Below are 13,550 nucleotides of genomic sequence, written 5' to 3'. Positions count from 1 at the left end.
CGCTGTGCTGTGAACATGCACTTAACTGTTATTATATTCCACCAAGATGCTGTTCCAGATATTGTTCTTTTCCATATTTGGTCGTGTTCTTTCGAAAACGAGGGAGGCTGTTTAGACTGAAATGTTCCTGTCTTTGAATCCAATAAGTGATTAATTCAAATATTGTAGATGCTAAAATCATTGACTTATAGGTCCAATGTAAGATAGCATCGACTAAATACTTTTAAGGGACATTTGACTTTACAAAAAACTTAACGTAGAGAGAGAGAGAGAGAAAGAGAGAGAAAGAGAGAGAGTAAGAGAGAGAGAAAGAGAGAGAGAGAGAGAGAGAGAGAGAGAGAGAGAGAGAGAGAGAGAGAGAGAGATAAATAAGTAGTACGTGCTGTGTGCTTGTACTGGACCCAGATAGTTTGCTCTAGACGAGGAAAGTATTATGAAGGGAGGGGGCTACGGTACGGACAGAGGTAGGATGCAGAGCCTTTACAAATCAGATATCAATCTGGAGGCAGCGAGTGCACTGCTCCGAGACACCATAATAACTCGCTTCAAAGGTAAGCTTCGTTTGTACACAGTCCCTTGGGCAATGTTAAGGTGATATTATTTTTTAACTGATTGTAATAGTTCAAAAGTTTTAGTTAAATCTGGAAGGATTCAGAGTTTTAATTAAGATGATTTATGTTGTTCCTCTTCAGGCTAGAGTGGTGCTTTTTGGATCATACAGTAATTCAACCTGAAGGCAATTAAAATCAACTTTAAAATGTTGAGCTGGCTGTAAAGTGCGTAGTGCAACTGCACCACCAGACAGCAGATAGAGGCCCTGGATCTGTTTTGTGATGTGATCGAGGGCTGCGCCAACATGCGCTTTTGCGCACGATGGAGTACCTTTTACGCGAGCAGAATAATTGGATGCAAAATCTTTCCTGCAGCAACTCAAGTCTAGGAAATGAAAATCATTCAGGAAACACCACAGTGAACGCTTTGAAACGAAATGAAGAAGTGGCCAAAGTGGAAGTTACCGTCCTGGTATTGGAACTGTTGCTCGCTCTGACCGGCAACTTGTGCGTCCTGTGGGCCATCCACACCACGAAACACAGCCAGTCTCGGATGTATTACTTCATGAAACATCTCAGTATCGCAGACCTTGTTGTTGCTATCTTTCAGGTCTTACCGCAGCTTATTTGGGATATCACATTTCGCTTCTACGGCCCGGATTTGCTCTGCAGATTAGTCAAATACCTCCAGGTTGTGGGTATGTTTGCATCTACCTACATGCTTGTCCTGATGTCCATCGACAGGTGCTTAGCAATCTGCCAGCCACTCCGCTCCGTGCACAGGAGAAAAGATCGCTCATGTGTGATCGCCTCTTGGATGCTCAGCCTGATATTCAGCACTCCTCAAGCGTACATATTTTCCTTGAGGGATGTCGGGGACGGTGTGAATGACTGCTGGGCAGACTTTATACAGCCATGGGGGGGCAAAGCATACATCACATGGATGAGTCTCAGTATTTACATTTTCCCAGTGGCAATTTTAAGCATATGCTATAGCCTGATATGTTTTAAAATATGGCAGAATTTCAATTTAAAAACCAGAAAGGATCATTTCCCGGCTCTAACTCAAAGGCCCTCCAAAGGAGCTCATCCCCTCTGCCGTGTGAGCAGTGTGAGGCTTATTTCAAAAGCGAAGATCCGCACAGTGAAAATGACATTTGTAGTGGTCCTTGCCTACATCGTGTGCTGGACCCCCTTCTTCTTTGTCCAGATGTGGTCTGCATGGGATCCTGCTGCACCACAAGAAGGTAATAATGTGTTTTTTTTCTTTACCAATGCCCAACAGATGCAGTTTGAATCATAAATGGCCCTCTTGGTCTAAGATCAACCAGGTTGTCTAAGATTCACTTTGGTACATTTGTTGCCCATAAGCTATGTGATTTTCTACAGGTATATTCCAGGCCTAAGTACCTCAAGGGTCATTATTCCACCTCATAAAATATATCTGTGGGAATACATTGCAATCCACTTAAATTCCAAGGCAACACAATGGTGTTTAACTTTAGACTCCCCCCGGAGTGAACACAGATGAATGGCTCTGTCATTGCAGTGGTTATCAGTTTCCAGAAAGTCTTCGGAGCAATCAGGAGAGTAAATGTTCCAGGACATCAAAGGGTTTCTCATATGTTCCCAGTGATGAGTTATGTAATGTCAACTTAACTGCATATAGTTTTTTCAGATTTACCCCTCATATATTTTACATTCGTTATTAAAGAGGACAGAGCAGGGGAGCGGATATGCTCCATAGCCTTTCAAGTGGTTCTGTGAGCAAATTGCCTAAAAGTATTTTAGACCAGACGTAAGTGTCTTCCCTGGTCTTCTTCAGTAGAAACATTTTGTAAAAAAAAAAGAGAAAATAAACATTTAAAGCTAGAATGCATGCACTTTACAGAAGTATTTTTTCCCCATATTGTTTGGATGGACACACTCAACTAGGCTATTTATTAATGCCATTTAGCATTGTAAACATTTGTTACCATGTAATTTTGCAAAGCAGGCCTAACATTTAATTCATGTGGAAATTATTTGTATTCACATTTATGCTGAAATTAAATACTGAACTATACAATTGAGAACTTCTTGCTGTCCCATGAAAACCTTGTACAATGTCAACTTATGGAAATGTAAAAAAAACTGCTCAGTTTTCAGGTTTTTAGTAATGATAACACACTGTTTTATTGGGTTCTTCATTTGTTTATTAAGACAATAATATTCTCATTAATAATACAAAATATGTCAGTTTAAAAATTCAAAACACCACATTATGGAAATAAGTTAGAGATTACAACTGGAATCTTGTTTATCTTTACTATAGACAGTTATTATGATTTTACTGAATTTCATTGTAAATAACCTCATGGGAAATAAGTAAATTATGAGAACATTAAATCAAAAAGCAACAATTCACAAATAGAGGGAAGTATGAGGATGTTATCAACTTGAAATATCCATAATGTAATTTTAGGATTTGTAGTTTTATGAAAGGTGTACTGGTAGTTAGAAGATTTTGTTATGGGTGACATTTTTCAAAAAGGAACTTCAATCAGAACCAAGTAGAGCTAATTCAAATGTCACTGGCTGTCTGCTTGTCTGTTCTGACTTATTGCATCCTCTTTGAAGCTTTGCCGTCACGTTTAGGCTCCGTGTAGCTGAGTTTCCTTTCTGAGGGGAGTTCAAAGTGGGAGGACAAACATCTTAACTTGAGTCCAATCGAACCTGCAGACAAACTTGCTACACTGAAAATAAAGGGGACGCTGACTTTGTGCACTTTATCATCAGAATTATCCGTAGTATCTGCACATTCTTTATGAATCACAACATTTCAAATGTTCTAGTTTAATCTCAGAAGATCTGTACATCTTGAATGTTTTCCTTCAGTCATGGCAGCACGAAAAAGTGATGAATGCGCTGTAAGTCAAAGTGAATAATGACAGGTTAAAAAGAAAAGAGTTAAAAAGCTGTCATCTTGTGGTAGTTCCCCTTAAGAGAACTGCACTCTCCACACAAACTCTGGACAGGGTGTTTATCTGTTGAACAGGTCTCATAATTGTGACGGGCCATTTAGTTGACAGTTTGCACCGCACACCTCTCATAATAAAGCTAAAGACTAGAGAGTCAGAAAGCTGTGAACAGAGCAGGTCAGCAATTTCACTTTAGGGGAGAAGAAGACAACGCACACCCTTCACTCCATTACAGAAGTAAAATAATAATTGGAAGTCTTCCATATTCCACTGTGCAATTGGCATGCTCCTTTAATATGGCTACAAAGATTTGACGTTTTATCGATTGAGAAAAACAAGGAATACTTTACGACCCGAAACTGCCTCTTTAATTGAAGCCATTTTTCAATGTTGTGTAAGGCAGCATGAAGTCCTGTTTGTGTGGCATCCATCAACCTTCTTATTTCTTTTAGCTATGCTCCTACATGTTTGGAGGTTGTCTGAAATGCTCCGGCGTGACAGTGATTTAATTTCTCTACAAATGATGCGCAAAAAATATGGGCTTGAACTGGGCTTATACTAATTCAGTAGAGATGACATTGAGAGCTAACATGCTAGGGTTTGTTAATGACCATGATGGTGTTTGAGGAAAGGTTAGGGGAGCAAAGTTATTGTAATTCCTCCTTAGGTGCGACATATTTCATTTTGTCAAAATGTAAATACAATGTACAAAATGCAAGGTGACATCAAATAATAGTTGAAATATTGAAAACACACACACACACACACACACACACACACACACACACACACACACACACACACACACACACACACACACACACACACACACACACACACAATCACGGAGTTTGGACTCAAGGCCACAGCAAGGTAATTACATCTTACTGGAATGGAGAAAAATGTGCCACTTTGGAGGCTTTTTTAAAGACCCACCCATCCGGTCATTATTTGAACAGCTTATCCTATTCACGGGAAGCACAGGGTTGGATCCTTTCCCAGCATGCACTGGGTTTAAAGGATAATGCTGGCAACATTTTAAATATTTTTCCTTGCCAACAAACCCATGAAAATACCAAAAGCACCATATTCAATCTCTTGGTTCTGCTAGACTTACTCTTCCTGTGCCACACAACACACAGGGAGGATAACAATCTGTGTTACTCAGACAGGAGGAAATTGTGTGTTTGTCGGGGGACACATTTCAGTCATGGATTTGGTGTAGTGAGTTAATATGATGCTACTTGGGGTTGTCTTATAATAAGCTACAGTTTTACCTTGAACCTGTAAGAAGACACAACAAATATCAAGCATGTTCTTGTCTGTCTCTCTCCCTAGATGTGGCCTTCATCATCGCCATGTTGTTGGCCAGTCTCAACAGCTGCTGTAACCCCTGGATCTACATGTTCTTTGCTGGCCACCTGTTCCAGGACCTGAAGCAGTGCTTCTTCTGCTGCTGTGGACATTACCTGACAGCCTCCTCCTGCAGCTGTGAAGGACAGTGCCGGCACAAGAGCAACTCTTACGCCATGAAGAACACCAGCAGCCAGAGGAGCCTCACACACACATCCAGCACAGGGGGACACTGAGGGGCCAGCTGAAAGCCATCCAGGCTTCCTGTAATCCAGCAATCTGGCAACATTGCGAGTCCCTCATTTCTAGAATGTAATCATCCTCAGCTGCACTTCAGTGGCCATTACACCATTTTGTTTATTGAGTTAAACAGACAATACAAACCTCCTGTGCGCACAATCCTCTACTCCCAGTTGTTTGTTGTTCTCTCCTTGAATCCTCATGTCTGGTTCTTGTAGTTGATGTACTGAATTGACCTTGACAAGCAAGGAATTATCACAACAATTATCTTGATGTTTCACAGGCTTCAAACCAATCCATTTGAACGGCATTTTAAGAAATTAGGGCAGATTATAAAAATGTTAAGCCTTTCAAAGCAGTATCTCTTTGTGAACAATAATTTTATAGTGATATTATTATATGTTATGGGTTGTTGCACCGAATGTTGATATGCATGAATGATAATAAGGTAATTAAGATAATACCTACTCTCAAGGCATGGCTTAATTTAAATATCTTCATTGCAGCAACACAAAAAAGACCCATCATCAAAGCAAAATACACAAGGAATGTATTTCACAACATACTGTAGAGGCTGCTTTCAATGTTTTCAGCAATCTCCTGTGCTTCAGATCAAACAGTGTTTGTCCTTTATGATGTAATATGAAATTCACTTGTCTGCACGTTTCTTTTATCAACTCCATCTCTTGTTTTTCAGGTGGTTAGCGTTTTAGGGTAATGAGTGTACCTGAGCTTTTGAGCACACAGCATATTTAATCTAGTTTAGATCAAACTAGAATAATGGTTCCCCCTTGTGGCAGCACAGATTTTCAAACAAATTATGTTTCTTTTGCCATACCAACTGTAGGCTGAATATATGGAACATGTCAGTATCTGGATCAGATAGTAAGCATTCTTGACTTATTAGGTATGTTTCAAAATGTAATTCTCTTTATATAGCTTGGAAGGATGTCAAACAAAACATGTGGTTCCGGGCAGTATCCACAGGGAGCAGCTTTAGGTGAAATATGCCAGGGGAACTCCATAACAAGAGTATAACACATGGCTAAACATGCTTACATCTGTTTGTCATGGTATATGGGAGACATTGTAAGTGTTTGAGTGCAATGAAACACTCATATTGTACCGACAACATTATTTTGTAGGGGAATATCAATTGATCTTATTATTTTCTTCAAGCAAAATGTGTAATGTGTGACGGTGACCTTAGGTTTAGCAAAATACTTTATACTTTACAATCTGTTGGGCATGGAAGTCAAATGATGTTGTCAATGAGCTAATGATAGACATAACATATCTGAGGCCCTTTCTTGACATATGGACATAAAGCTGACTTAATTCACTTGACAATAAAAAAAGATTTGAAAAACAGTATGAAAGGTTGTTTAGCATCTTTATTGGACACACACATTTTCAAGCTTCAATAATCGCAAAATTAAACAATTCTGTAATGCAATTCAGTGATAATAAAGTAAAGAGATTGTTTGAACCTTAACCATTCCCTCTTTTTTTTTTTGGGTTTTTTGAGGTCTTCTTCCAGGTGTAGCTGTCGTTCCTGATCATCCACTCCAGGTTCCTGTTGATTTCAGAAAGAGCCCTGCTCTTTGACTCAAGGTGGAACTGAGATAATGAAGCACCAGAGTATGTGTGTGTGTGTGTGTGTGTGTGTGTGTGTGTGTGTGTGTGTGTGTGTGTGTGTGTGTGTGTGTGTGTGTGTGGCTGCATTCAGAGCCAAGGAGGGCATAGCAGAGGAGTGGAGGTTTATAAACTGAAACGCCACTCAGTATGTTTTCAATCCAGGAATGCCAGCAGGCAGCTGCCAGCGTTGACAACCTTAAACTGTCGACACACAAACAAACANGAGAGTGTGTGTGTGTGTGTGTGTGTGTGTGTGTGTGTGTGTGTGTGTGTGTGTGTGTGTGTGTGTGTGTGTGTGTGTGTGTGTGTGTGTGTGTGTGTGTGAGAGTGTGTGTCTGTGTTTGAGAGTGTTTGTGTGTGTGTGTGTGTGTGTCACTGGCATTTGTTTTCAGAAGATATTATGATAGTGTGGCTGCATTCAGAGCCAAGGAGGGCATAGCAGAGGAGTGGAGGTTTATAAACTGAAACGCCACTCAGTATGTTTTCAATCCAGGAATGCCAGCAGGCAGCTGCCAGCGTTGACAACCTTAAACTGTCGACACACACACACACACACACACACACACACACACACACACACACACACACACACACACACACACACACACACTGTACACATTTTTCTCAAGGGGAAAGCAGGCTCATGTTGCGATTCATAACTGCCATAAGGAGTTGCCATACTGCAAGATAAAAACTCAGTTACTGTAATAAGTGTTTTATCTACAGAGAAATAAACACATTTAACAATATAAAATAAAAAAGATGACACATTCATCAATTTGCACAAAAATGTATGCTGAAGTCACTCAAAAATCAAAAAGTCATACAGAGACAATAGTCCACTATGGTATCATAGAAAGAGCTGCATGACTATCAACAACGGTCACTTTCACCATTAAAGTTGTCTTCCAATCAACCGCTGTAAGTTATTTAAGAAAGTACTGTTTATAAAAAATTGTATTTTGAATAGACTATTAAAGATTCAAACATCCTGTGGACTGTGGCTCAGTCCACTGGAAAACAAGTTCACATAAAAAAACAATTCCAGTCCGGATGTGTGAGTCTCATTCCTTGGCCAGGTGAATGCTGAAGCCTCCACAGCATCGCCCAGCACTCGTGAGGAAGGGGCGCACAACAACGGACAGCACAATGCTCCATAGGCTCTGCAGCCAGCGGGCACCGATGCGGAGACAGTGGCTGCAAGGACCGACCATCCTGTCAAAGAGAAACACAACAGTCACAATGAAAGAACATATTTCAAAACCTGCACAAGGACATTTTAAAGGCTGATTATTTCTTCACTTTGGGTTTCATCAAGATTTTAAACATTCTCTCCAAGCAATTTATAGTTCATCTTTATCATCAGTACAGCATTCATGAACATTATGTCTGATAACATACTTCGTTTTCAATACATTTCCTAATATAATAGAATGAGATGTTATTTGATTTATTTTCCTCGTTCCGATTCCTCTTTTTAAATAGATAGCCTACTGAAGACCAATTAAACATGCTCTCCTACATTGTAATGCACTTAAGCTGGGGGACTAAGAGACAAAAAAATATAACAACGGTCTTTTTCTGTGTAGTAGTCTTTTAGTTCTTGAAAATACTGAATCCTGCTGTTCAAAACCAATCACATTCAATCACAGCTGTATAATAAACAGATATGTCAACACCTGGCCAAATCAAACCCAAAACTATCAGTGTGACTTGGCATCCTTAGCAGTAAGTGAGAAACAGTTGATTTGTTATTGCCTTAATATGTTCAAGTAGACATGATCCGACCCTACCAGATGTGGAAGCAGCTGAGGATGGCGAAGAGGAGTCCAGAGATAATTGAAATGGGAATTGCCAGAATCAATGTGACTATCCTGTAGATCCAAACCCTGGACACCTCAAACAGGGCATTACTCCAGATCCACACTCTGTCCCCACTGCGCAACGACACCGGTTCAGCAATCACATCCTCAAACGTCACCTGGAAACAACAAGAGACAGTGGTGCTGATACTAAAGAGGTGAACTATAAGACATGTTCCTGTTGGACTACACCTTCAAGAATACATTATCTCAACTTGACAATGAGCCAAGCAGTCTCTTGGTTCTACATGGCAATCATTCAGTGTATTTCTTTCTTTCTCAGATAATTTACTGCATGTGACAAAAACATAAAAGGTCTATAAAACAAAGTTGAAAAGAACTACTGCATAAGAATGAAATACCTTGAGACAGTCATTTATATCACGGGGGTCTCTGACATTAATCAGAGGCTTAGTATCACTGATTTCCACCAGTGTGGTGGTATGAATGTCTTCTTCTTCTTCGTGAGCAGGAGGGGCTTTCCACAGCATCTCAGGTTCCTCCTCGTTATCAGATTCAGGGTCACTGGAGTCCTCCAAGTCAATCTCTACTTCCTCTGAATCTTTCCCTTTCATCATCCTGAGCATCGAAACCCGTAAAGAAAACACAATCCAGAGACTTAGAGATTGTCACTTCCCTTACAGCTCACTGTGGCCGCCGACAGGACCCCTCAGCTGGCTGTGCTGCAACATGAGGTTATATTGGGAACATTACGGTGCCCTGCATGGTATTTGCAGATGGTCTGCCAGGATCATTTTCTCCTGTGCAGAGGGAGGGATAGGACGGATAGGGTGGGATATAAATACTGTAAGCATGGAGATGGCTCTGTATACACTGATAAACCCTGGGTGAGAAATAACACACACACACACACATAGTAAACGCTATCTTTGAAGGCCAAATTCTGTGACTACCAACTGGAATAATTAATGATACAGGTAAACAGGACTTTGTGACTTTTATCCCTCTACTTATTGTCTACTTGTCTCTTTATTTAATGTAGGATGAGTTTCTTTGTCAGAAATGGTTTGACTTGCAAGGCAATGCTGCCTCCCTCTGGCCTGTGAGGGAGATAAGTGTATTCTGAAGTGCAATCAGATGTGCATGAACAAATGCAATATCTCACAATAGTATGACACATTTAAACTTTGAAACTTCATTGCTGCTTTTCTGTTAAGATGTAGAATAAAGGGGATATTTGAGCCGCAGAACTGGCAAAAAATAACATGAATCATGACCATGATCACAGGGAGATAAACAATGTTCAATCACAAAAATCGATGCATGTACTGTTTTCTTGAAACTGACATGACATGCCGTTGACCTGCCATATTGCAATATGCATCTTTATGACCAAAATCCATATTTTAAATTGGTTTTATGCTGTCCCCTACATAAACCAGTCAATTGTTCTGCTGAGGGTCATTCCCTGCCTTGCTTTACTTGTTCCTGTTCACTAACAGCATGAATCACTATGCTAACAACATTAGATATAATGCATGTTATCAGAGTATCCTCCATAAGACCCTGTATATGAAGAACATTCTCAGGACTCTGCACTCTGGTGTAAAACACATTTCGCAACATGCTTTTAAGAAAAAAGCCTTTCACCTCTGTCAACCTTTGGACCCATTAACGGCTTGTCCTTTTCTGCTATTAATAGGTCAGCTATGAATCCTCAGATAGATGTAATCAGTCACTCAGCCACCTACCGGACCTTCTTCACAAGATGAAACTGCTCACATCATCATCTACACTGCCACATATTGACCTAAGATCATAACAGCTGGTAAAGTGAGAATCTAATACAACAATGCAGATATAAAAAGTACCTGCTATCCATCTGTGTACGTCAAGTATGTTGATTAAATGATGGCGCTGTTGATCTTAAGAGTCATGCATCCAAGTGTTTGACCTATGCATTACTAAGGGAAGCAAACAAAATGGAAATGTCTTTCAATCGTAAAGGTTGAACAAATACTGCACATAGTACATTACCAAGAACACCTGAACACCTGTTGTGAGTGAGTTACTCCACGATGATTGACCATGGTTTCCATGGTAATAACAATTTCTGCCTGCTGGATGAAGACGGGTTGGAACACAGCGTATGGATGACAGAGAGTTCCCTGTGTCTGTGCCGGAGACTGTGGTATGCTAATGGACTGCACACCTCGCCAGATGGGCTTTGTTTGTGACCGAGGCTGAACAGGTGAGGTCAGCGGAGAGTGTGAGTGTGTGTGTGTGTGTAAGAGAGAGTGGTTATCATGATTACTCTGATACGGTACATGATGTTGGAGAGGTATAGAAGACAAGTTATTGGACAGGAATTCCTGCGACAATGAATAGATTTCAGCATCTCAGGCTCCATTTTGAATAGAAATACTTCTTTTAACAAATATTACAATCCAATTTGTTGAGATACAAACAAACACTTTTGCATGGAAATGTATGTGTATCTTGTCTTGCAATACTGCTGACTGTTGATTCAAAGAAGCACTCAAAACACATCTGTTTGTCAAGGCTTTCAGCCTCAGTTATCTCTCTCCTCTACATTTTTTTGACCAGCCTTTGTTAATTTCAGTTTTGATCTTCTTATTTGTTTTCCTTTTTGTCCCCCCCCACGGCCCCTCATCCTATTATAAAGCGTCCTTGGGTTTCTTGAAAGGCGCTATGTAAATCCAATGTATTATTATTATAAAGAAATACAAAAACAATTGCATGATTTGTAAGCAAAGAAACCTATTTTCAAAATGTCTATTAACCTATTCTTTTATGGAGTGTTTTGCAAAGGGCCTATGATATGCCTGTGTGTCTTGTTAGTTTGTGGGACCTGAGCATGTTGTGCAGCATGAAGCTCTGTGTAGACGGCAGCTTTCCTGTTATATGTGCACAGGTCTGAGAGAAGTCATGCAGTTGTTGTTAAAGGGAAAGTCTGGTGAAATAATGTGGTTCACTCTCTCCGGCAGCACCATCAATCACACTTCCTCCCTTTGATTCTTCAGGGGTGGTTCTTTCATTATCACTATCAAACAGACAGCACAATCTTCAGGAAACAGAAAAACATCAAGTCTTTTCAGATTTACCATCTGAACACATCTGAACAACAGACCCCACTTGGCCAGGCTCAAGCCAGTGGGCTCGTGTTTGATCTACAATGAATATGCTTTGCAGAAGTACAGTGATGTGATTGTTTTTGATTAAACATTAGCTGCCTCTGAGATGGAAGGTCCTCCACTTTAATTAGCAACTTATAAACACTGCTTAGGCTCAAATGTTAATTCAGTTTGGAAGCTGGGTGATGAAACAGGTCCTTTGAAATTTATTTATTATCTTTATCACATCTTGTATTACACGTAGTAAAGTGTAACTTAATTACGTAAAGTATCATTTTCAAAAGATTGGTTAATAAAGTGTCCACCTTTAAATGTTTTAAGAAGAAAAAGGGCCAAAACCATATACAATTAGTTTTTTTACAACAGTTGAAACACCTGGAATAACCCCTTTAAAGATTTTAATGTAGGAAAATTAAGCTATATGATGTTCACGCTGAGTGAAGCACTGAAAGACAAAGCTACACCATCAAATGAAAATATTATCGATGCCTTTTGAAGAATTACACAAAACATCAGCCAGACATATTTACTATCTTTTCATTCTGATGGAACTTTTCACTTTAAAAAAAATACTGAGCGAGATTTGTATTTACTTTCCATCCCAACAACATCTTCTAACAATGATGTAATGTATGCATTTGTATATGTAAGTCAGTATACTATCATATTTGCAGGTCGTTGCTCTGTACTTGTTATGAACTATGTTATGCAATAAACTGCAACACTTGTGTGAATGTGTTGCCAGCCAGAAAACATAAAATGACACCGTGTTATCTTGACTTAACATATCCAGTCTACCTTATTTCCTGCCTGTCAGTACACAGGCTTATCTCACTCCTCTCAATGTTATTTATTTCTTCACTGCCTGAGTTATTTTAACACATTTTTTCCATTCAATCTACTTTTTTTGCTGATTTATATTTATATAGAATGGTGTTTGGGTTTTTGACAGCTCAGCATGCTTGTTTTTATTCGTCCCCATTAATCAGTGTGTTATCCAACGTAATCCCTTAAATCTAATCTTATTTGGAGAGCTGCACCAAATATAAATCAAGGATATATTAACATTGTAAAATCTGCCTTTCTTGATTGGTCAGTGAACTCCATCAATGTTTATCCTTATAGCATATTGGATATACCATCATTGTACTCTATTTGAGAAGTAGGTCATATTCATAATTAAGTGTATGGGAACATAAATAATGTTTATCTGCCAGTGAACATATATTTAGAGGGTATTAGAGACAGCCACAACAGCTGTTATGAAACAGCATTTTCTATTTATATAATCATCTGTTTACTGCGTTAAGTCTTAGTAACAAGCTTTTCATAAATGGACACGCGTCACAAACCACACAGATGTCAAAGCTGTCAATGTCAAAAATACACAGGAAAGGTGCACATGTGTGACTGCAGAAGACTCCTGATAGTGCTTTTTTAGATCAGAAAGAGAGTAGAGTTTTACTTGTTTACTTGGCTGTTGATCTCCAGGACAGTTTAATCACCAGACTGCCCCTCTACTGTTAGATATTAATACAATAATAAATAAACCCAGTAAATTAATTTTTCTCTGCTGTCAAAAAATACATTATTTGATTTAAAAAAAAAACAACCTATTGACAAGAATGGCTGGCCAGACATATGTGATTCTTGCCCATTATTAATCTATTTAGTACAGACTAATGTGGTAAGAAGAAAAACATAATGTTTGCTAATAATGCATATTATGAATATTTGGTTTCTTACTTACATAAAGGATGAAAGTAACCACTGTTTATTCGCAGAATTATAGCAATAAGAAACAATGCATTTTTAAACAGAAATCTCTGT

The 13,550-nt window shown here is 39.2% G+C and overlaps 2 protein-coding genes across 3 annotated transcripts; one reads left to right on the top strand and one right to left on the bottom strand.

Annotated features, from left to right (window-relative positions):
* The first annotated feature begins 416 nt into the window (after positions 1 to 416).
* Positions 417 to 6,501, top strand: LOC104965624 (isotocin receptor-like). Its single transcript, XM_010794614.1, has 3 exons — positions 417 to 551; positions 693 to 1,798; positions 4,850 to 6,501. The coding sequence occupies exons 2-3, from the start codon at positions 874 to 876 to the stop codon at positions 5,098 to 5,100; spliced, it is 1,176 nt and encodes a 391-aa protein (XP_010792916.1). The 5' UTR covers positions 417 to 551; positions 693 to 873; the 3' UTR covers positions 5,101 to 6,501.
* Positions 6,498 to 9,302, bottom strand: cav4a (caveolin 4a). Of its 2 annotated transcripts, XR_800554.1 has the most exons (4): positions 8,967 to 9,279; positions 8,536 to 8,723; positions 7,269 to 7,957; positions 6,498 to 6,937 (listed from the first exon to the last, which is right to left on the bottom strand). XR_800554.1 is itself a non-coding variant. In XM_010794615.1 (3 exons), the coding sequence occupies exons 1-3, from the start codon at positions 9,189 to 9,191 to the stop codon at positions 7,807 to 7,809; spliced, it is 564 nt and encodes a 187-aa protein (XP_010792917.1). In that variant the 5' UTR covers positions 9,192 to 9,302; the 3' UTR covers positions 7,160 to 7,806. The 2 variants fall into 2 exon arrangements, 1 of the variants encoding a protein (XP_010792917.1); XM_010794615.1 differs by lacking the exon at positions 6,498 to 6,937 and having other exon boundaries at positions 7,160 to 7,957; positions 8,967 to 9,302.
* Between the last annotated feature and the right edge of the window lie 4,248 nt (positions 9,303 to 13,550).

The sequence above is a fragment of the Notothenia coriiceps genome, unplaced genomic scaffold (assembly GCF_000735185.1).
Source record: "Notothenia coriiceps isolate Sejong01 unplaced genomic scaffold, NC01 NC01_scaffold00037246, whole genome shotgun sequence".
Taxonomy (NCBI): domain Eukaryota; kingdom Metazoa; phylum Chordata; class Actinopteri; order Perciformes; family Nototheniidae; genus Notothenia; species Notothenia coriiceps.
Note: the sequence above shows the minus strand (reverse complement) of the source record. Positions and strands in the feature narration are given on the sequence as shown.